This window comes from Xenopus laevis, chromosome 9_10L (genome assembly GCF_017654675.1).
Source record: "Xenopus laevis strain J_2021 chromosome 9_10L, Xenopus_laevis_v10.1, whole genome shotgun sequence".
In the NCBI taxonomy this organism is placed as follows: Eukaryota; Metazoa; Chordata; class Amphibia; order Anura; family Pipidae; genus Xenopus; species Xenopus laevis.
The window spans coordinates 127,206,774-127,232,131 of record NC_054387.1 but is presented as its reverse complement, the minus strand read 5'-3'; the positions used below and the strand labels follow the sequence as shown (position 1 = coordinate 127,232,131).

Here is a 25,358-nt window from a genome sequence, read left to right as displayed (position 1 = left end):
TGATGTGTGTGTGTCCCTGTGTATCACTCTGATGTGTGTGTCTCTGTGTATCACTCTGATGTGTGTGTCCCTGTGTATAACTCTGATGTGTGTGTGTCCCTGTGTATAACTCTGATGTGTGTGTCCCTGTGTATCACTCTGATGTGTGTGTGTCCCTGTGTATCACTCTGATGTGTGTGTCCCTGTGTATCACTCTGATGTGTGTGTCCCTGTGTATCACTCTGATGTGTGTGTCCCTGTGTATCACTCTGATGTGTGTGTGTCCCTGTTGATGCTGCCTGTGCGTAAAGGTAACTGCAAATTAAGACTATCCAGGCACTAGTTTTTTGAAACTGTTATTAATGTAGAAAACTCAAAACTTAGTTGCTTTTCATGTTGTTGGATCATTGTTGCTTTTTTACGTTATTAAACTTTTTTTAAAACAGTTGTTATTGGGTCAATTCATTATTGCTAGTAATATGTTTACATAATAGCATTAGTTTAGCAATATAACATGATATTAACCAGCATATAATTCTAGTCTCTTGTTGCAAAAGACTCAATATTACTTGGTACAGCAGGAGATCCATAAAGATTAGTTGGCTGTCAAAACCTCCTGTAAAAGAAATATATAGTTGGTACAATTCTACTAACTTACAAAAAACATGACAGGTTAAGTATCTCATTCATCCCATTAGGGTAAATACAATCCAAGCGCCTAATCCATCACGTTTCTCTTTTCCGCAGCATGGTATTACAGTCGCCCCCTTTACGTGATTTAGGTACAACCTCTAATACTTTCCACCTCAACTAGCAGATTGTGTTTGGCAGTAGCAAAATGTCTAGATACTGGAGTATCATTATGTGTATCTGCTTTAAAGTTACGAATAGTATTTTTGTGTTCCTTAATTCTGATATTTACTGATGTGATTGTGACAAGTTTTACGTGGGTATAAAAAAAAATCCGATTGATTTGTGTACTTCAGTTGCTTTCACTAGTCACCAGCCTGTTAGTAATCAATGACAATGACAAGAATTGTCTCAAACACAAATTAATTAGAAAGAATTTATTATATTGTACTTCTCATATTTATTTTTTATCATTATCATTTATTTACACAGTGTCAGCAAGTAATACATTGCTCTATATAAACTTGTAACAAACTGACAACTTTAAAACCACCTAAATTATATATAATTACTTAGTTAAATTGGGTGGAAAAAAGACAAGTTCAACCCCTCCAAATGATCAAATTATTATCAAAATACAATTAAAACATAAATCAAGACATAAACAAAACATTTTTTTTAATTTATATATACTGTATATTTCTTTCACCCTGATGAACAACCCCATTAACTTAATCTAGAATACAATAGTCATTCAGAAATATTATCTCTTATATGATTAAAAATATTTTTGTGATTAGAAGTTAAGATTCTGCCAGTCTTAACTGGAGCCCTATATACACTAGTGACTAAAAGAAACCAAGAATTTACAAATACACTGTGGGTTATTTATAAAGTTTGCGCAGTGCATATTTTTTTCCTGAACGCTAAAATATTGCACTATTGTGCCCGTCTTTCCAGTTTACGCGAATTCGCATGGCGAACACATTTTTTTGCAAATGGCTCGCAAATGAGTTGTGTGTTTGCTTGAGTGCGCCCATTGTGTGAAGTTGTTGTGTCTGAAAATAGCATTGACAGTAATTTAAATTTGGTTTAAAACTGTAAATTTGGTTGCAAAACTGTTTTGCAAATATTCCGGCAGGGCAAATATTTTCACTGCACTGTGCGAAGTTTATAAATGAACTCTATTGACTATACATTTGACATTCTGTGGTATCAGATTATCAAAAAGAACCATCTTTCTTTCCTTCCTTCCTTCCTTCCTTCCTTCCTTCCTTCCTTCCTTCCTTCCTTCCTCCCTCCCTCCCTTCCTCCCTCCCTCCCTCCCTCCCTTCCTCCCTTTTTAGAGCATGTTAAAGGTTTTCTTAAGACTTTCTAGAGCTTGCGCTTCTGTTATTTCTTGCCAGTTGTCTGGTATTTCAGCTGGTTTAGCCTCATACACTTCTGCAAATTCTGTATTAAACTCCTTTAGAATGAATTTCCAGTAGTCAGATGCATCAATGCTTGGGTCAGGCTGAATGGCCCAGTCTGGGTAATACGTGCAGTAATCTCTGTATGGATGGCATTTATCTTTTGTATCTGAATTCCTGAAATGTGCATTGCTTACTACACTGGTGGAACATATTTCATGTACCAGAATCTTTGTTTTACTGTTCCTGTATGTTCCTAACCCCTGGGGTCGGTGTATAGTTGCAAAGTGTTTCTTGTGATTGCTTGCCCCGGCCTCACAGGGCACCTTACAGAATGGGCACTGCTTCCCGCACCCAATCACCTTTTTAAACAATACATCTTCTGGCTTAATTGTCAAATTGTAAAGCACACATTCACTATCTTGATGTTTTATCTCTGACCTTAACTCTTCTTCCGTATCATTAAGAGAATTGCAGATATAGTTAGAAAATTCTTTAGAAGTTGCTGTATTTTTGAAAACAATTGCCTTCATTTCACTCTGATTTAGTGCCAGTTCTTGATCTAGATTGGCACTAAACCTTTCAACCAATTCAAGCACGCTGTTACATTCTAGAATTTCTGGCTCTTTAAGAATTTCTCTTATTCTTTGTATGGCAAAAGAGATAATCTTGCATTGCAATGAGTTGAAGTTCCCATATGTAGCTACAAGGTATTTCTGTATCCAGTTTGTAGCAAACTCTTCATAATCATTTGTATAACGTATGTACTCTTCAAAATCCTTTTCTTTGATTAAGTTCTTTAGAACCGTGTATTGAAAGAAAGTTCTGTCTTTGAACACCAGGGAGCTAGTCTTGGCTAGAACATCATCTACTATTCTTATTCCAAGTATTCTATTAATCTGATCAGCCACCGCTGGCTTAATGCAGGATTTACAGAAAAGCTTTGCTTTACTAAAACTCTCATCTTTTTCTTGAAAGGTGTTTTTGAACGTGGCTAAATATGCAGGTTTTAAAGCTGAGAGACAGGAAAGAGGGTCATTTTTTCTAATAAAAGCATCATGCATTTGTTGAAAATGATCAACAGCATAACCCAAAGCACAAAGCTTCAAATTCAACTCATACTCTGCATGTAACTGCATGCTCTTGCCATCATTCTGCTCACACATATTATTGATTATCTTCATAATTTCCCAGCAATATGCATCATTATAGTCGGCATCACATGTGACCTTTGTTTTAACATACTGAGAACACCTTTGTAACACCCTGTTAAAAAAAGTATCTTCTTCAACAGGATTTTTAGAGTCACTGGAATTTTTTACAAAATATTTAAAAACATTCATGATGGAGTTTGCTATGGACCAAGTGTTTCTCTCCGATTTCTCATTAGGTCTTGGAAGCCTTTTGAGTTTTTGTAGCTTTTCATTGACCGATGACCCTCTGGTTTTCATGTCTTTAGTAATAATTTCCAACATTTTGCTCTCAACGTTGTGTCTCTGTAATGGAATAATTTTTAACTCTGTAATGGTGTTTCTCCACATCGTCTCAAACTCTTGACTTAGTTCCACTTCAGTAGGCTGATGCTTTTTATTTCTACAATCTTCCAGAAGACAATTGACCTTTGTTTCAATGGTTTCTATGTATCTGTCTTGTATACACTGAATCTGGTGTTTCTGTTTCTGTACAACAACGGTCTCTTCAACCTTGCTGATTGTCACAGATTCGTGCTTTCTCTTATGATGTTTTACACTATTAAAAAAATCCTCTCTATATTTCTCTATCAAAGGTAAAATGTCTGTTTCTTTGTTAAAATAGTCCTCAAGTGCAGACTGCATTGTATTCTCCTCTTTCGAAAGAATATAGTAAGCCTCATTGATACACTCTTTGGCTTTTTCTTCCACTGTATTTATGGATTGATTTTTGATCACTGTTTCTGTTCTAGTCAACCATTCAAGCATTGTTTTATCAAATTCCCACTCCAGCTCAGAATATTTCTTGGCCAGGTTATTGTAGGCTTTGGCTACTAGACTGTTTCGGAAACTGAATATGAAGTTCTCATGTTTTACAGCATTCCACAAACTTGATATCCATGTAATATATTCTGCTATAGTAACAGCCTTACCTGTCTGCATAATTTCAAGTAGATGTTTTTTAAGTTCATGAATGCTATTGCTATAGCCAGTGTTTACTGGAGCCATTGGCGGGACTCCATGCCATAAACCCGGGATGTACCAGTTGTGCTTCTCTAAATCATACTCCATCATCTCAGAGAATTTACTTATTGTATTTTTTTTCTCCATTTTTGCGGCAATTTCAGTCATTTCATTCAGCTGTTCCAGGAATCGTTTTCTGTCTCTCATGTTCTTTTCATGAGCGGAGACATCACTCACGTTCTGATGGACAAACTGGCAGTTGGGCTTTTTACCAACTTCTTTCATCCTAAGAAAGGCATGAACAACAATCTGTAATGTATCTTTCATTTCAGTGGTGTTTTCCATGGCCATATTAAATATAGTTATATCACTCAACCCAACGACTAGTGTAGCCAACTCATTGTCATGTTCATAACTGTCATCCAAGGAAGCCAGTTCAGGAGCTTTTAAGCCTTCAGTATCAATTACCAGAATAAACTCACAGCCCAGCTCCCTCTGACAGTTTTCTTTCACTTTAATAAGGGACATGAAGGCTCCTCGAGTGCATCGTCCATTGGCCACAGGGAACTGTAACCCAAACATGGTGTTTAATAGTGTGGATTTCCCAGTGCTCTGTACTCCAAGGACTGTAATGGCTCTTATTTTGCATTTCTTGCCTGTTTTTTTGTCCAACACAGAAAGAACATCTGTTATCCACTGCAGAGGGATATTTGAGGCATCTCCATTAATCAGTTCCAGTGGGAACCCATCTAATAGAAGATCAGCTGCAATTCCTGGTAATTCTTTGAATTTTCTCTTATTCATTTCTTTAATTATGAAATAGTCAGCCTCATAAATTTGTCCCAGTTCCCTTATGAAATGTTCAATGCCCAGTGAAGTGTCGGACATCTTCTTGTCCAGTGCTGAGAGCATTTCTTTACTGGCCGTATTATATTTCTTTTTGTACTCTGCTTGCAATGCCGAGAGGTTCTGTCTCGCAGTTACATCGAGGTAAAACCTAATCCATTTTAAAAAATATTGTTTTTCGACAGAGTTTTTGTTCTTTATTGCTTTAATAAAGTGCTTTATCCCAGATTTAACCTCAAAATGATATTGCTGTTTCCGTATCATATCAACTTCATTGATTAACTTGGATTTGTAGTGTTCTGAACTATTATTACCTTGTCTTTTCATTTGACACATTTCCTTTTCTAATCTGGCCAGTTCTTTCAGAGACTCTCCTTGCCGTTCCATAGTTTCCTTCTTGTATTCAACCACATCCACGATCTCTTCTGTAATAAATTTGGCTTCTGCTTTTGCAGCCTGACATTCCTTCCTATTTTCATCTATACTGAATCCTAGTGTAGATGCCGTCTCTGCCATCTCCTCTATGGTATGACAATCGGAATGTAATTGTATCATGTTAATAAGAGTAAATTGAACCCTTTTCACAAAAGCAGCTTCAGTAGTTGCCTTATCAAACACTAAGACAGTTACTTTATTTAACAATGTTACCAAAGTCTTTAGATATTCTCTTGTGTCTTTGTCGAGTTTGTTATGTTTTGGTATTATAATAAAGACAAAGTTTGTGTTTGCATTTTTATACTTCAGCAATAATTCATACTGATTTGCGTTGATAGTTTGAATAAATATAAAGACTGCTGCTGATATTTTTGTTAGAAAGTCAAATTGTTTTATGTTACTCTCAAGGTTTCCACGTAAATTTGTAGCTCCAATGGGTTCAGGAAAAATATCTGAGCTCCTGCTACCAGCAGGAAAATACCAAGTTATTTCTACTAATCCATCAGACACTGTCCTAGTGTCATTCCCACCTTCCATATTATCATGAACAAACCAGTTATGGTTGAGATGAGCTGGACTGAGAACTTGATTCAAGGTTTTTGATTTAGATAGTTTACTTTCCCCCAGTCTTACAAAAGAGAATGTTGGCATGCTTGTTTGGACCAGGTTTTCTTCTCTAAAACCCTTGGTATCTGATAATGATTCTGGTCTCCAGCGTTTTACAATGTCTCTCATTACCCATAACATGAAGGTGAAATTCAGACCATCAGTATCAGGGAGCAATAAAGGGACTGCAAACTGGCAGAGGGACATTTTTGTAAATATTTCCTGCTGCAAAAAATGGTCTGAACAATGGAGGATGACACAGAGAACATCTAGAGGATGGATTGAACTAGAGGCTTCAACTGTACTGTCCCAGGCTAAGTCATCATTCACATAATCATCAAATGTTTTGTTACTGTCTTCATTGATTATGCTTATGTTTCTTGCTGTTCCATTTAATGCAATTATTTTATGAATGAAATTCCAGGCTAAGGTTTCATTGGAGCAGGTACCCATTGTTTTGAAACATTCTTGTCCAATCTGAAGAAATGTACGTAAAGACAATTTATCAGATTGGTAGGATTCCATTTTCATTTTTGCCAGGAGTTGTCCAAAGGGATTTTTCTCATCTAAAACAAATAAATAAAAATTAGCTGTCTATATTTGTACACATGCATAAATAGAAACATGCGCATACACACATGTATGTTTAGTAGTGGAAGTAAAAAACAAAAAGATACACATCCATCAAGTTCAACTTTTGTGAATTTTGCCTAAATGCTAGATAATCTACCCATAAATGATACTCTGACTGGCTGTCTTTAAACTGGTTAAAATGACTATTTACACTAAAGGTGCACTGTACTAAATATCAGGGAATTGCTTGATGTATGGCACAGTGGCCTTCCCGAGATGGAAGTTAGGACCAACATGGACCAACGTGGAAGCTGTTGTTCAGGCAAGCAAGAATAGTAAAATGTGTGGCATCCAAAGAGTTAAAGTCAAGGTCAAATTTTAGGGAAAAATTCAGGGCAGGCGTAGTCAGAACCAAAGCAGGAAAGTCAGGAACAAGAAAATCAAGTCAAAATAGTAATTCAGAAGCACCCAGGAACTTTACAGAGAAAGACCTGTATATCTTGAATTTTCATGTCTAAATATGGCACTATGGGGCACATTTACTAAAGGGCAAAGTCATCAGCATGACGTAATTTTGTTACTTCGCCAATTTACTAAAGGGTGCAGGCGTCACTTCTCTAGCGAAGGAAATAGACACTAGCATTGCTTCGCACTCTCACGCCAGGCAAATTTTCACTCTGGCGAATGGAAGTAAAACTCCTCAAATTCACTAAGATGCGGATTTTACTGAACGTTACCTCTATCGCCAGACTTGCCTTCGCCAGCTCATACCAGGCGAAGTGCAATGGAATGCATAGGACTTCCTAAATTTTTAATGCAAAATCTAAGTCACAAAAACGCTGGCGTCTTTTCCTTTTTCAGAGTGATAGCCTGCAAAGGTCTGTAACATTTTTTTTTTTTTGGGGTAACCAGATTCCCCCCTACATTTTCTAACATATGGAACATAAACTATACACTGGGCTCAGGTGTAGGGCAATATAACAACTTTATTTTATTTATTAAGGTTCCCTGGACTTGTGTAATGTAATGTATTTGCTGAAACATATACGTCCATGTAACTTGATCATTTCCCTCCGTATACAAATTAGGCAATGTTAGCGCATCTGCCGAAGTAACGCTTGTGAAAATTCGCCTATGATCGGCACCCTGAACGCAACTTCGCACTTTAGGGATACTGTCATGGGAAAACATATTTTTTTTAAAACACATAAGTTAATATTGATGTTCTGGCCGACTTCTGCCCTGAAATCCATTTCTCAAAAGAGTAAACAGATTTTTTTATATCCAATTTTGAAATCTGACATGGGTCTAGATATATTGTCAGTTTCCCAGGTGCCCCCAGTCATGTGACTTGTGCTCTGATAAACTTCAGTCACTCTTTACTGTTGTACTGCAAGTTGGAGTGATATCACCCCTCCCTTCCCCCCCAGAGGTCCATCAGCAAAACAATGGGAAGGTAACAGCACTCAATAGTAAAAATCCATGTCCCACTGCAACTCTTCACTTGCAATTGAGTAGGAGAAACAACAGCCTGACAGAAAGCAGTTTCTATAGTGCAACATTGGCTCTTTCTGAAAGCACATGACCAGGCAAAATGACCTGAGATGGCTCCCTACACACTGATATTAAAACTAAAAAAAAATACACTTGCTAGATATGGATTTGGATTTTTACTATTGAGTGCTGTTACCTTCCCTTTGTTTTGCTGATGGACTTCTGGGGGGGAAGGGAGGGGGTGTTGTTTCTCCTACTCAATGTAACTGAATGTGTCTCAGTGGGACCTGGATTTTTACTATTGAGTGCTGTTCTTAGATTTACCAGGCAGCTGTTATCTTGTGTTAGGGAGCTGCTATCTGGTTACCTTCCCATTTTTCTGTTGTTAGGCTCCTGGGAAAGGGAGGGGTGATAGCATTCCAGCTTGCAGTACAGCAGTAAAGGGTGACTGAGGTTTATCAGAGCACAAGTCACATGACTGGGGAAGCTGGGAAATTGACAATATGTCTAGCCCTGTGTCAGATTTCAAAAGTAAACCTGTGACTGATGCATTTTGAAAATGACAGTATCCTTTTAGAAAAAGAGCTTTGGATAAACACTGCATGGCTTGTTAAAGGCAATGGGGCAAATTCACTAAGAATCGAAGTTCACCGCACCGCACTTCGCCGCACTTCGCCAGGCGAATTTTCGCCAGCGCTCCGCAAATTCACTAAAATCCGAAGTTGCGCACAGGGGTAGCGTAAGTTTGCGAAGTTGCGCTAGCGTTGATTCGCTATGTAAAGCGAAGTTACGCTAGCGGAGGCTAATTTGCATACGGCGCAAAATACAAATTTCAATGGAGGAATACGTATCTGCACTACAAATGCCAAGAAAACCTTCAAATCTGCAAATAAAAATTTTATTTTGCCCTACACATGTGCCCACTGTCTAGTTAAGTTGCCATGAGTCAGGAAATGTAGGGGGGAAGGAGGGGAGCCCCAAAAAAAAATTCAATCTTTTTCAGCCTATCACCCATCATGTAGAAAACACGCCAGCGTTTTTTGGGACTTAGAATTTTTTTTGACTTTTTTGGAAACAATCCCTATCTACTCTATTGCGCTTCGCCAGGTCTGAGGTGGCGAAGGAAGTCTAGCGTAAAAGGTAGCGTTCAGTACACTGCGCAAATTAGTGAATTTGCGTAGTTTCGTCGCTAGCGAAAATTCGCCTGGCGTAAGGGTGCGAAGTAACACTAGCAAAACTACGCCAGCGTTCGTTAGTGAATTTGCGCAGTAGCGAAAATGCCAAACGCTAGCAAATTAACGCTAACGTTCTGCGCTTCGGCGCTTAGTGAATTTGCCCCAATGTTTTATGTACTGTACCTTTACAGATTCATTGGAAGCTCATTAGGTATAATTAGTTGGCACATGTACAGGTAATAGTCATGTGTGAAGACTGGTTGTTAACAATTGTCACATGGTATAAATTGTTTTTTTCACTTTGTATTATTTAAACTTGAAAAAGGCCCCAAGCAGGAGCCAAAACATTGGTGTAATTTATGGAATAAAGCACTTTGAGAAATACGGATATTGGGAGTGCAGACCACCTCACCTTCATTGTACAGTATGTATAACATTTCTTTGGTTCTGGCCATCCAGCTTGTACTCTATTTTTACAACCACACACACAAACACACTTGATTGACTTGATTAATATTGTCAATAATTAGCAATAAAAGCATTTTCCACTTTTAAGATCAAATTCATATGATTAAATATCACTTTAATCATATGAATTAGAATTTGTTTTACATTTTACTTAGATGTAAAAATGAAAAATACCTGTGTCTCCTGCCTCATTTTCATTTTTGACATCAGGCTGGCCTTCTTCATCTCTGTTCTTATTTAGATTTTCTAGAATAAATGTTTAGAATATTTACACAAAAAGCAACATATTTTATTTACTTTTTTCTTTTTGTTCAAATATTTTTTTATGTTCTGGTGTAATTAGTCACTCTGAGGAAAGCACGTTCATTGTGGTCATCTGGGTAATTTCTGGAACATTTTGTTGATATTTTCCTTCCTTGAATAAATTCTCAGCCATATAATAAAGTCTCGAATATGTGCAATATACACATAAATATTATTTATGCAGGTGTGTTATAACTCGTATAACTAGGTGACAGAATTCACAGTTTTTATAAATTGCAACTATGAAAAATTGGACTAAATCGAAATATGGAACATAACTAATTTACAATTTAAAAATAATTTTTGTTTGGATTTGAAAACAATGTGTGTCTTACAAGGTTTGGTATAATGTAGAAACATTGCCTCAGATAAGTGGCAGGGTTGTTTATATATGTGTGTGGCCAAAGGGTTTATAATGTTGGTTTGCACTGTGTATCACTTAAAGGGATACTGTCATGGGAAACCATGTTTTTTCCAAAACGCATCAGTTAATAGTGCTGCTCCAGCAGAATTCTGCGCTGAAATCCATTTTTCAAAAGAGCAAACTGATTTTTTTATATTCAATTTTGAAATCTGATATGGGGTTAGACATATTGTCAGTTTCCTAGCTGCCCCAGTCATGTGACTTGTGCCTGCACTTTAGGATGGAACTACTTTCTGGCAGGCTGTTATTTCTCCTACATAAAGTAACTGAACCAGTCTCAGTGGGATTTGGCTTTTACTATTAAAGGAGAAGGAAACTCCCAGGGCGCTAAACCCCTCCCCCCCTCCCCTGTGCTGCCCCCCCTCCCTCCTCCCCCCTGGCCTACCTGTCCCCCTGGGCAAATGCCCCTAACTTTTTACTCACCCCTCTGCGCAGGTCCTGTCCACGGAGTTCGCAGTCGCCATCTTCTCCCACGCGCGTCTTCTTCCTGCTCTGACCGGCGTCTTCTGGCGCATGCGCAGTAGGAACAGGTACGGTACGGCTCTACTGCGCATGCGCCGAATATCAAAAGTGAAATCGGAAAACTTCGTGACATTCGGCGCATGCGCAGTAGAGCCGTACCGGTACCTGTTCCTACTGCGCATGCGCCAGAAGACGCCGGTCAGAGCAGGAAGAAGACGCGCGTGGGAGAAGATGGCGACTGCGAACTCCGTGGACAGGACCTGCGCAGAGGGGTGAGTAAAAAGTTAGGGGCATTTGCCGAGGGCGACAGGTAGCCCTGGGGGGGAGGAGGGAGGGGGGCAGCACAGGGGAGGGGGGAGGGGTTTAGCGCCCTGGGAGTTTCCTTCTCCTTTAGGGCTAGTCCACACGGGGAGATAGCCCTGCGTTTGCGGTCGCGGCGACAAAGCGCCGCGCCAGTCGCCGCGACCGGCGCAGGCGACAGTTTTGTATGGGCGCCTATGTAAAAACGCCTGTGCTAACCACACGAGGCGATGTGCTTTTCAACAGTCGCCTGAAAAAGCCTGGCGAGGCATTTTCAGGCGACTGTTGAAAAGCGCATCGCCTCGTGTGGTTAGCACAGGCGTTTTTACATAGGCGCCCATACAAAACTGTCGCCTGCGCCGGTCGCGGCGACTGGCGTGGCGCTTTGTCGCCGCGACCGCAAACGCAAGGCTATCTCCCCGTGTGGAATAGCCCTAAAGTGCTGTTCTTAGATCTTCCAGGCAGCTGTTATCTTGTGTTAGGGAGCTGTTATCTCGTTACCTTCCCATTGTTCTGTTGTTTGGCTGCTGGGGGGGAGAGAGGGGGTGATATCACTCCAACTTGCAGTGCAGCAGTAAAGAGTGACTGAAGTTTATCAAAGCACAAGTCACATGACTGGGGGTAGCTGGGAAACTGTCTAGCCCCCTGTCAGATTTCAAAATTGAATATAAAAAAAATCTGTTTGCTCTTTTGGAAAATGGATTTCAGTGCAGAATTCTGCTGGAGCAGCACTATTAACTGATGCGTTTTGAAAAAAACATGTTTTCCCATGACAGTATCACACCAGAAAAAATGTTCTGCAGTATTCCTCTAATAAAGATTTAAGTAAAAAAAGTCTCTTATTGCATTGGACATTCCACTTCATTTCTTCAACTTTAATGCATTCAATGTTTAGTCTGTAATATCAAGATGAGCTTTCTACTTCCTGATCCTTCTTGTGACACTTGCACTTTTTTTTAAATGAATTTCATTTAATTTTTTAATTCTACAGATGGCATGCTTGCTATCCCAAATGTTTTCTCCTGATATTGAAGAGCATCTAAACGTACTGAATTAAATTGATTATTTGATTAAGTAAGGGTTCAAACTATGCTGAACCTTTTTCGGGATATGTGTTCCAATTAGTGACGGGCGAATTTGCGCCGTTTTTGCTTCGCCAAAAAATTCTCGAACTTCGCGAAATGGCGAAAAATTCACAAAACGACGCCGGCGTCTCGTTTATGACGCCGGCGCCCGTTTTTTTGACACCAGCGCCCGTTTTTGACTAATTTTTGCCGCGAATTTTCGCGGGCGTTTTGAGAATTTATTCGCTGGCGGCGAATCGCGCAAATTCGCCGCGAATTCGCGCCTGGCGAATAAATTCGCCCATCACTAGTTCCAATACCTATTTATAGCTCATCTTATCTTCAGTCAAAGGACAACTTAATTATACTTTTCTAGTTATGTATTTAATCAAACAGATGTTAACTCATTTTAATACTAAAATACCAAATATAAGCCCCCTTGTGCCTTATAAGATACCATGCTTATCATTACAGTCACCCAAAAACCTGCATTTGCTTCAATTTCAAGAATTTGTAGTTCTGTTTATATCTAGCACACTTACCTTTCTCGAAGAGCTGAAGAAATCTTTCACAAATTTCTACTTCTTTCTGTGAAATAATCTTATATAATGTTTTAATTTTCTCCATTCCGTCATTTTCGCTTTGTATATGAATGCAGTCCTCCCGGGTGATTAGAAGTTTTGAGACGAGTGCATCCAATAACTCATCAAGATTCAGGTGAAGAATTTCCATCAACTCTTTTTGTGATTTTTGAATTCTAACTGAAACACTTTCCGGCCAGGTTGTTGTTTGTGAACTATGTGATCTAAAAAATTCATAATTAGTAGATTAGTGGTTAGGGATGCATTAAATAATATAAGGAAACATGTATTGGTACATTTTGTAGAGCACTCACAGGACATTCAAATGACCAAATAATAGAAATAAAACTATATAAAAGTAATGTTTAACCAATTATAACATCAGCCAACTTATAAGCAGTCAAAGCTGTGGTCAAATTTCCTACTTCTGCTATTTATATACATTCCACTATTTTTTATGCCCTTTCATTTCTTACGGTCGTAAGTATTGTTATGTCCCAAATTAACACTGCATTGTGATGATTTGCATATGAAAGATAAGCAGAGGAGAAGTTTTCAGGAATATGACTAAAATCATACTATTGCATTGTTAATGCAATCTTTAATAAGACATTGCATGAAATACAGTAATTGAAATATTCCTAGACATGTTGCCATTCCTACAGTTTTGCAGAAACACAGTGATTTAGGGGCCGATTCACTAAATTCGAGTGAAGGATTCGAAGTAAAAAAACGTCGAATTTCAACCATCGAATGGGCTACTTCGACCTTCGACTACGACTTTGAATCGAAGGATTCAAACTAAAAATCGTTCGACTATTCGACCATTCGATAGTCGATGTACTGTCTCTTTAAAAAAAACTTCGACCCCCTACTTCGGCAGCTAAAAGCTACCGAACTCAATGTTAGCCTATGGGGAAGGTCCCCATAGGCTTGCCTACGTTTTTTTGATCGAAGGATATTCCTTCGATCGTTGGATTAAAATCCTTCGAATCGTTCGATTCGAAGGATTTAATCGTTCGATCGAAGGAATAATCCTTAGATCGTACGATCGCAGTATTTGCTCTAAATCCTTCGACTTCGATATTCGAAGTCGAAGGATTTCAATTCCTAGTCGAATATCGAGGGTTAATTAACCCTCGATATTCGACCCTTAATGAATCAGCCCCTTCGAGTAGGACATCTTGTAAAAAATATATATTTATATAGTTGCGTATGTATTTTTTCATTGATAATTAATTTAATTACCTAAATATATCATGGCGTTTGCCTGTATAAAGAAAATACTTATACAGGTATGGGACCTGTTATCCATAATGCTCGGGACCTGGGGTTTTCCAGATAATGGATCTTTCTGTAATTTGGATCTTCATACTTAAGTCTACTAGAAAATCATATAAACATTAAATAAACTCAAAAGGCTGGTTTTGCTTCCAATAAGGATTAATTATATCTTAGTTGGGATCAAGTAAAGAACTGTTTTATAATTACAGAGAAAAAGGAAATAATTTTAAAAAATTTGAAAAATTTGATAATAATGGAGTCTATGGGGCAAATTCACTAAAGGACGAAGCGCCTAACGCTAGCGTTAATTCGCTAGCGTAGCGCATTATCGTTAATTCGCCGATTCACTAACGGACACTGGCTTAAATTCGCTAGTGTTACTTCGCACCCTTACGCCTGGCGAATTTGCGCAACGGACGTAACTACGCAAATTCACTGCCGCGTGCATTTTTCTGAACGCTACCTTTTACGCCAGACTTCCTTCGCCACCTCAGACCAGGCGAAGTGCAATAGAGTAGATAGGGATTGCTTCAAAAAAAGTTAAACATTTTTCTAAGTCCCAAAAAAGACTGGTGTTTTTTCTTTTTTTATGGGTGATAGGCTGAAAAAGATCGAAAATTTTTTTGGGGCTCCCCTCTTTCCCCCCTACATTTCCTAACTCATGGCACCTTAACTATACAGTGGGCACATGTGTAGGGCAAACTAAACATTTTATTTGCTGTTTTGAAGGTTTCCCAGGCTTGTGTAGTTCTGCTACATATTCCTCCATTGTAACTTCAATTTGGCACCGTATGCAAATTAAGCATCGTTAGCGTAACTTCACTTTGCTTGGCGAATTAACGCTAGTGCAACTTCGCAACCTTACGCTTCCCCTGAGCGCAACTTTGGATTTTAGTGAATTTGCGTAGCGCTGCCCAAAATACGCTTGGCAAAGTGCAGCGAAGCGGACAAGTGCAACTACGAATCTTAGTGAATTTGCCCCTATGGGAGACAGCCTTTCCGTAATATGAAGCTTTCTGTATAATGGGTTTCTGGATAATGGATTCCATTCCTGTACCTTTAATTCAGGCGATAAGAGGAGAAAAGTAAAGCCACTATATATGTAAATATAAAGGAGAAGTAAAGTGTAAAATGTTAGCTCCCCCCTCCCAGATAATAGTAATTACTTGCCTGATACTCATGTCTGTGCTCCTCTTAGCAGAAAACTAAGCTGAAAATTTCAACTTATATTGATAAATGACATTTTTCACCAGGAATAGATTGGTGGGGAAAATTCCATGTTTCACCACTGGCAAATTTTCTTTGCAAAACTGCTGAAAAATCTCGGCACAAATATTTTCCCACAAGAAAAATGTGCCCATAAAAAAAACAGCCCATTGATGTTTTTGTGTGATTTTGCTAATTGTTCAGCAAGGCAAAACTAGACATATTCACTGTAATAAACAAAAAAATTATTAATTGAAAACTATTAATTTCTTACTTGTCATCTGCAACATTTGTTATGTTTTCTTCCTTTAACAGAGGAATTCCTGAATTATTGTCAACATATTCGCTGTTACAGCCAAATGCTCCGTGATGTTGAGTCTGGTCCATTCCATTCAATTCATGATCCATAATCTTATCTTGTGCTATTTGTATTTTTGCCTCTTTGTTATTTTGCGTATGACAGTCAGGGTGATTCTTCTTAGACTGATTTAAGATTAATATATTACTGCTCCCTAGTATAATTTTATCCTGATGATTTAATTTGGTACAGGAGAGAACTTTATTATCATTGATTGTGATCTCTGCCTTTTCATTTGGAATCAGAGCTACATCTCCGTCTGGTTTGACAATGATCACACAATGATCTTCCTCAATTCCCGGCCCAAAAAGCTGGATATCCTGTGAAGCGCCTGAACCGATCTTGTTGTGACCTTTTAAAAAATGTAAGTAATTGCCACTGGCAGTTTCAGGGTTGAGCTTAAGGTAGATTCTGTCTTTATCTCCGATCATTTGCTCCAGATGTTTATATATGTCCTGTGCAGCTGTATTTTTTCGCTTTTCTTCCCAAGTTAATTGAGCTTCTCTAAGGAGATGTTCTGCTTCTGTGAGTTTTGACCGCAGTTGCTTGGTGTGCTTCTTCTGAGCTTTCTGGGACAGTTTTTTCAGTCTCCTTATTTCTTCCTGCAACTTTTGAACACCCTTCTGTTGGACGTCCTTATTTACAATGTCATAATTAACGATATTTTTGGCCATGTCTGCGTATTTCAAAGTGGAAACAGTCTCCAGATAATTTGTATCCGTTGGACTAATAGTTGCTAACATAACAGTCTTGCTGTTCCCTCCTAGATTATTTTTGAGGAGCCAAGTGAGCACAGAATTGTGGTATTTGGCAACAGATTGCCCTTTTTTTTCTTTTGACTTATCGGCTAGGGAAGTAATGACAGTACACAAAGCTGTAAGAGATTGGTCTATATTCATACATCCAGCCAAATCATTTCTCTCATCGTTTGATTTATGTGTCGTCTCACTGCCTGCCAGATCCACAAAGATGACCTTACTAAGAAGCTCGTGATCAGATTCTTGATGAAAAGAATGGGTTACGGTGAGGGTAAAAATGGCATGTGATTGATTACTTTCCACATTCATATCAGTAGAAGACATCAGCCTATGTTTATTTCCTGCTGTCAGCAAAACATTTATATCATCAGGGTTACTGATTGTATGTTGGGTCAATCCCTCTACATAAGGACCAGTCACTGTATGTTCCCGGACTCTGAGATTCTTCACGGGCTGTTTGCACTGTAAAAGATCTCTCACCTCCTCTCTGTATATTTCCATGAATGATACCTCCACTTTTAAGTTATGTAAGACCTCTGCTCTTCTAAATAAGGCAGAGCAAAACCTCGGGATCAGGCCTGGGTCATCATCTGGTCCCGTCATTGAGAAGGTTTTACCTGATCCTGTTTGTCCATAAGCAAATATACAAGAGTTGTACCCTTGGCAGGTGTTGTCGACTATCTCCTGTCCAAGGTTTAAAAAAATGTCTTCTTGTCCTGCATAATTATCAGGGCATGAGTCATCTACAGACCAGAAGCAGTGATCAAAAGAAAATTCTTTTGCTTCTTCAGAAATGTCTCTATTTCCGCTGACTGGTTGCAGGAGGATCTTCTTTTGGTTCATACTCACAATGCACATTGATTGGCTTTGTCTTTCACTTGTATTCATTGGCCGCACCCGTACTGCAACTTTTACATTGCTGCGCCCTGTCATTTTCACTGTAATAAATGAAAAATACAATGATTTTTTAAGACATCCGCTTTGGTTATTTATGTAGTGTTCGGAGATATAAAGGTTAAAGGATAAGTAAACCTTTAAAATAAGTGAATGTAAAATTAACGAGGGTGCTATTCTAAGAAATTTTGCAATGTACATTCATTATTTATTTTGTTTTTATTCCAAGATATTAAGGGATACGTGTCCTGTTAACATTAATGAATTTTGTTACAACAGCGCCACCTGCTGGTCAGTTTCCCACCAGTCTGACCACCAAGTAGTCAAGGAAGTTGTCAGGAGAAATAAAGAGGCTGCTCTGATGTTCTTCTGCTTAGGAAAGATTTGAGAAAAGTTTTTAATTTTTTTCCTAAGCAGAAGAACATCAGAGCAGCCTCTTTCTTTCTCCTGACAACTTCCTTGACTACTTGGTGCTCAGAATAGTGGGAAAATGACCAGCAGGTGGCGCTGTTGTAATACAATTTATTTATATTAACAGTACATATTTCCCTTAATATCTTGGAATTAAAGAAAAATAAATAATGAATGTAAATTACAAAAGTGTTTTAAATAGCACCATCGTCAATTTCACACTCACTTATTTTAAAGGTTTACTTATCCTTTAAAAACTGCAATTAAACAGAGTTTCAAAAATTAAGCAATAATGCTGGACTCTTAAAAGCATTATTTATATGAATTTATTAATGTAGACGTTTTCCAACAATAATAATAAACTCATCACAAGAAAATATGTTAAAGGGGTTGTTCACCTTTAAGTATGTAATAGAATGGCCAACTCTAAGCAACCTTTCCATTGATTTTCATTATTTATATTTTATAGTTTTCTAATTAGTTGCCTTTTTCTTCTGACTCTTTCCAGCTTTCAAATTGGATTCGCTGACCCCATTTAAAAAGCAAATGCTCTGTAAGGCTACAAATGTATTGTTATTACTCATTTTTATTTCTCATCAAGGTCCTCTCCTATGCATATTCCAGTCTATTATTCAAATCAATGTATGTTTGCTAGGGTCATTTGGACCCCAGCAACCAGATAGCTGAAATTGCAAACTGGAGAGCTGCAGAATAAAAAGCGAAATAACTCAAAAAACACATAAAAAAATTGAAAACCAACTGCAAATGGTCTCAGAATATCACTCTCTACATCATACTAAAAGTTAACTCAAAAGTGAACAACCCTTTGAATGGTGATAACTATGTTAAAATTCACATAATAGCATACTTGATTGGTTATAGAAATGAAAAGAAGTAAAACCCCTCTCTATTCAATTGACCACCAATTAAAGTAAATTCAAGTATTAGTGCAGCAGTGTCAGAGTTTATTAACAGTTTCGTTAACGGTTACTAACCCAGTGTTGCTTCAATTATTGGGCAGCCATTGCTGGGTTACCCAATAAAGTGCTATGTGCTAGGTGCTAATAATTCATTAGCAATTAAAAATCATGTAACAGGATTAATTAATATTGTGCTATAAAGTGCTAGTGCTTCAAATGAAATTAAGAAGTTCACTTAAATAACCAGGATTAAATTGACCCAGGTGAGATTAAAGTTAATTCATTATTATATATCACACATTAAAATCCATTCATTATAGAAGATTGTAAATAACTGATTAACTGTTAAAAAGTAAACTTTACTAAATTCATTAAAATTGCTGCAAATCAATTAAGGTAATCTTTGAAGACTGCATAAAAATTGGTGAGTAATAATTAATCCATACACCCCCGTTAAAGTTATAGGGTGTTAAAAAACGTTTGCATAAAATTATTATCCTTTGAATAATATTTGGCTAAGTCTTTAGAAGTCGAAGGATTTATTTTTGTTCGACCATAAACGTCCGAATTCGATAAAAAAAAACTTTGACTTCAGCATTCCAAATCGAAGTAATCCAATTCGATGGTCGAATTTCGAAGTTTTTTCCACTTCGAAATTCGACCCTTGATAAATCTGCCCCCAGGTGTTAATATTGCAGCAGCTGTGTCAGTGGTGAAGATGAATATGCACTATTGTCATTTGGTTGTCTCTGTACACCACATGGCTTAGAAAATCTATGCATATTGGGCATCAAAGTGTTCAGTAGACCCCTGGCGCTCATATTTAGGATGTTTTATGCTGATGCATTACGAAATGTGGGGCTTATAATGGGGTAAAATGCAAGCTATGTGACAATTTTCAGAAATTTCATACAAACCGCTATGTTCAGCATTGCTTTACAGTTTGGTAGTTTGCAGTAGAAAGAAATATTTAACCATTTTGGATTTGGCAGAATGTGCACTTTCTGAAAAGATATGGGGCAAATTCACTAACCTGCGGAGCTGCGCTAGCGCAGGCTTCGTCACACTTCGCCGCACTTCACCAGGCGAAGTTTCGCCAGGGCACCGCTAATTCACTGAAATGGGAAGTTGCGCTAAGGGAGACGAACGGTAGCGAAGTTGCGCTAGCGTTAATTCGTCCAGCAAAGCGAAGTTACGCTAGCGATGCCTAATTTGCATACGGCGCCAAGTTAAAGTACAATGGACGTATATGTAGCAGCAAATACATTACACTACACAAGCCTGGGAAAGCTTCATAAAATAAAATAGAGTTGTTATTTTGCCCTATACATGTGCCCACTGTATAGTTTAGGTGCCATATGTTAGGAAATGTAGGGGGGAAGGAGGGTACCCCCAAAAAAAATGTACGATCTTTTTCAGCCTATCATCCTTAAAAAAGGAAAAGACACCAGCGTTTTTTCCTTTTTTAAAGGAAAAAAACTTGCAAATTTTCATGAACGTTAACTCTTGCGCCAGCCTTCGCCTGGTCTCAGTTGGCGAAGGCAAGTCTGGCGCAAGAGTTAACGTTCATGAAAATCTGCAAGTTAGTGAATTAGCGTAGTTACGTCCCTTCGCCATAGCGCAACTTCGCCTGGCGTAAGGGTGCGAAGTAGCGTTAGAGTAGGGCCACTTCGCTAGCGAATTTACGCCAGCGCCCATTAGTAAATCGGTGAAGTAACGAAATGACGTCAGGCTGGCGATTTTGCGCTAGCGTTAGCCACTTCGCGCTTAAGTGAATTTACCCCATGGTTTTCTAGGGTCTTCATACTGTTAGGGGGTCTTATGGCACATAATACACACACTGGGTGTTCATATTGTAGTAGCCAAAGTTTCAGTCGTGAAAATTCATATTCACTGTTGTCACTTGGTTGCCTCTGTACGCCACATAGTTTGGTAAATGGCAGGTCTTATACTGGAAACAGCAACGTTTTTATTTGGAGACTGATTTTTCAACCTTTTTAGAAGACCTTCATTGAGGTTGAAACATCAGTCTCCAAATAAAAACTTTGCTGTTAGCACTATAAGACCCATGACATGTATATACCTACTTCAACGTATATATATATATATATATATATATATATATATAGGTATGGGGACCTTTTATCCAGATTGCTCAGGACCTGTAATTTGGATCTACTAGAAAATCCTGTAAACATTAAATAAACCCAATAGGCTGGTTTTGCCTCCAATAAGGATTAATTATATCTTAGTTGTGATCAAGTACAAGCTACTAATTTATTATTATTACAGAGAAAAAGGAAATCATTTTTAAAAAAGTGGATTATTTGTATAATATTGAGCTTTCTGTATAATGGGTTTCCAGATAACGAATCCCATACCTGCATAAATAATATGATCTGGATTAAAGGGAATCTGTCATCATTTTAAACTTTTTTTTTTTTTTTGCCTTTTTATAAAAAGTACACCTCACTAAACACTGTCTGGCAACTAAAATGTTAATTCACAAATTCATACACAAGTTATTACAGTTTTTATTTTGTCATGGAGGCTTCCATATTTGCTCATTATACATTCATCAAGTGCTGCACTAACAGCAGGCACAGCATTACCTGTGTGCTTGGAGGCAGCCAGCCTCTGTTGAAAAGCCAAGTCACTACGACATGAGGAGCCTTCTGTGTACTCCCCCTCCCCTTCTGTGTACTCCCCCTCCCCTTCTGTGTACTCCCCCTCCCCTCTCTGATGTCACCAGGAGAGTGGTCCCATGGTCTGCAGAGCAGCTACTGCTTTCACTTTCCCCACTTCCTGTCTGCTCTCCAGCGTCCACGAGCAGCCCTTCTCCCTTATAATACATGAGTGATACTCAGAGTTCCCTGTATAACTCAGCCTGCAGCCTTGTGTCTTTATATGGTCACAGAACAACCCCTCAGTGACTTCTAATATCCTTATCATTTACAGTAGGGGGTACATTATCCCTTATAATACATGAGTGATACTCAGAGTTCCCTGTATAACTCAGCCTGCAGCCTTGTGTCTTTATATGGTCACAGAACAACCCCTCAGTGACTTCTAATATCCTTATCATTTACAGTAGGGGGTACATTATCCCTTATAATACATGAGTGATACTCAGAGTTCCCTGTATAACTCAGCCTGCAGCCTTGTGTCTTTATATGGTCACAGAACAACCCCTCAGTGACTTCTAATATCCTTATCATTTACAGTAGGGGGTACATTATCCCTTATAATACATGAGTGATACTCAGAGTTCCCTGTATAACTCAGCCTGCAGCCTTGTGTCTTTATATGGTCACCGAACCCCTCAGTGACTTCTAATATCCTTATCATTTACAGTAGGGGGTACATTATCCCTTATAATACATGAGTGATACTCAGAGTTCCCTGTATAACTCAGCCTGCAGCCTTGTGTCTTTATATGGTCACAGAACAACCCCTCAGTGACTTCTAATATCCTTATCATTTACAGTAGGGGGTACATTATCCCTTATAATACATGAGTGATACTCAGAGTTCCCTGTATAACTCAGCCTGCAGCCTTGTGTCTTTATATGGTCACCGAACCCCTCAGTGACTTCTAATATCCTTATCATTTACAGTAGGGGGTACATTATCCCTTATAATACATGAGTGATACTCAGAGTTCCCTGTATAACTCAGCCTGCAGCCTTGTGCCTTTATATGGTCACAGAACAACCCCTCAGTGACTTCTAATATCCTTATCATTTGCAGTAGGGGGTACATTATCCCTTATAATACATGAGTGATACTCAGAGTTCCCTGTATAACTCAGCCTGCAGCCTTGTGTCTTTATATGGTCACCGAACCCCTCAGTGACTTCTAATATCCTTATCATTTACAGTAGGGGGTACATTATCCCTTATAATACATGAGTGATACTCAGAGTTCCCTGTATAACTTAGCCTGCTGCCTTGTTTTAGTCAAAGCAAAGCACTGGTAACCGCAGGCAGCTACAGAGCTCCTCTCAGTCCAATCAGCAGAATCCTTCTGAAGTGGTGTCAGTGAAAGCTGTTATCTTGATACCTGCCTATTGTTCAATTGACAGGCTGAGCAGACAAGGCTCTGTTTACATTACATCAGCTGGTAGGAGGGAGGGGGGTGATATCACTCCAACTTGCAGTGCAGCAGTAAAGTGTGCCTGAAGTTTATCAGAGCACAAGTCACATGACTGGGGGCTGCTGGGAAAATGTCAAAATGTCTAGCCCCATAGCAAATTTCAAAATTAAATATAAAAAAATCCGTTTGCTCTTTTGAAAAACAGATTTGCAGGATTCTGCTGGAGTAGCACTATTAACTGATGCTTTTTGTAAAAAAAATATTTTCCCGCGACAGTATCCCTAAATATATATATATATATATATATATATTAGTTGTAGGGGTACTATAGCTGTATTCACACATGACATATTTAAAATGTAAAACACATATATGATGGATTATGAAATATCAGTTGCAAGAAATTAAGTTACCACGGAAAGAAAGAAAATAATACGGGCTGACTGCAAATTCTGCATTGTTCATAGCTTTGACCATGTACATGTACTACACCTTTAAGCTCTTAGGGACAATGTGTGAGATAGGTAAATTTCTGGAGAAACGAAACTAGAAATCAGAAACTAAAGGCACAGTGTATGCAGAGTTTTCCATAGCTGTTCCAACCAATATAAATAACTCTTCCATCCTAACAAAATAAATATTCCAGGTACAGACTGGCAAACTGCCATTATAAAGAGCAGCCACCCCACCCAAGCAGATTTTCTATATACATTATTTCTTCACTAGATCATTTTCCTCACTACAATTGTATGGCAAAAATATACTGGCACATGTTCACAGAGAATTTACCCAAGGAGAAAATACTTACGACTTTTAGAAAATAAGAGAAGTGTTGTAAAACTTGGCGAATGAAGGGGAACTTTGATGGAGTTAGAGAAGGAGAAAATTCACACTTTAGTAAATGTGCCCCAATGTGAGAGGTTGGGAATAGCTGAGACTTCTGGAGAAACGAAACTAGAAGAACAGAAACTAAAGGCAATAATATCCATGCAGCAATTTCTACTTCACAAAAGCATCAGGAACTGTAGCGAAAGAGGTTCAAGACGTTTCTGACTTAGATATATCAAAATATCTAGGTAAATTAGGGTTAGGGTTAGGGTTAGTGTATTAGGGTTAGGGTTAGTGTATTAGGGTTAGGGTTAGGGACGTAAATATTAACAGTATTTACCTTGGTGCAATGAATGTGTTGAAAGGGCACATCAACCACTATACACTGATAATATTATTATAATAATACAACTGTGTCCTTCTTTTTCTATAACTGTAGTTGATACACTGAGAGAGACAATGTCACGCAGGTCATAGGATGCCTAAAATAATTGTCTGCAGCTGATTAACTTTAAAAAATGTAGAGTATTTCCAGGGACAGTGTTCTGCCCTTGTAAATTAGACACTACTGGGAACAACGGGAAGCTCTCAAAGCTTGCACTTTATTAAATGAAGGTATCAGCTTTATATGAATTTGGTTATTCACAAAAAGAATTTGCTGTTTAATAAGCTGGCTAACAGAATAAAATAGCTCCACGTCATACAAATATTCTTACCTGTTTCCATTGCGGACTGTAACTAGAGTTTCATACTGATTATAATCCTTTCAGCCAAAGAAGGATAAACAGTAAACGGTGAGTTCATCATAAAATGTTCCGATTTCTGGAATGTTCCTCTTAACCATAATAGAATAGGAGTTCAGGTGTAGAAGTGCTGCTGCTAGATGCAGGAATGGAGTATGAGAAATGATGAGCTTAACATGCCTGGGATAGAGATTATGCCCCGCCTATTCAAATACTCCTCTATGCAAATTTTAGTTTCATAAGGGAATCAGAAGGGCTTATTTATCAAACATGAATTCTGGAGAAGCACCAAATGATTTGCATTATTACATCAATTATTAAAGTGGTACTAAAGGCAAAAATGTTTAAACATATTTAACATTTACTAAAACATTATCATTAATTGTTTGGTTTACATGTTGTGTTCTTGCTCTCTTTTTCTTGTTCACTGCCTATTTGCTATTGAGAATGCATAATAGCTAACGGGAGAATCTGGGCCGCTTTGTTTTGCCGAAAATTTGCGAAACGCTGAAAATTCACCGAAATGCCATAGGCAATAAAAAAATTTCGCCGTGCAACAATTTCTTTCATTCATTGGAGTCTACAGAAGTCATTTTCATGGTGAAACTTGGCAAGAAATTACACTCATCACTACAGCTAACCAAGTACAATCTTGTCTGTCTGCATCCTATGTAACTGAAATATGTAAGCAATCAGTTGAGCTCTTATTCTTGAAGTGGAAATACATTTTAAAACAAATAAAAGTACCATAACACCAATGTTTTTATCAGCCCCAGGGTAACAAAATGTACAGCAGAATATAAAAACAAATCAACCATCATCATGACCATCATGACCACCAGCAAACCTCCAGGAATTGACAGCACATTCCAATTAGAATCTTTTGTCAACTGGAAGTGATGTCATATTTCATCACTTCCTCTGCAATGTCTAATATGAATATCTACTAGGGCTGCTAG

At 38.2% G+C, this 25,358-nt stretch overlaps 2 protein-coding genes across 12 annotated transcripts in view; both read right to left on the bottom strand.

Moving 5' to 3' along the window:
• Positions 1-25,358, bottom strand: part of LOC108705602 — a 411,717-nt gene that overhangs the window by 249,710 nt on the left and 136,649 nt on the right. The window lies entirely within an intron of this gene.
• LOC108701960 (interferon-induced very large GTPase 1-like) lies at positions 1,948-25,358 on the bottom strand. Its single transcript, XM_018236971.2, has 5 exons — positions 24,373-25,358; positions 15,667-17,446; positions 12,864-13,126; positions 9,943-10,014; positions 1,948-6,624 (listed from the first exon to the last, which is right to left on the bottom strand). Exons 1-5 carry the CDS (start codon positions 24,380-24,382, stop codon positions 1,952-1,954), a joined length of 6,798 nt encoding a protein of 2,265 aa, XP_018092460.2. The 5' UTR covers positions 24,383-25,358; the 3' UTR covers positions 1,948-1,951.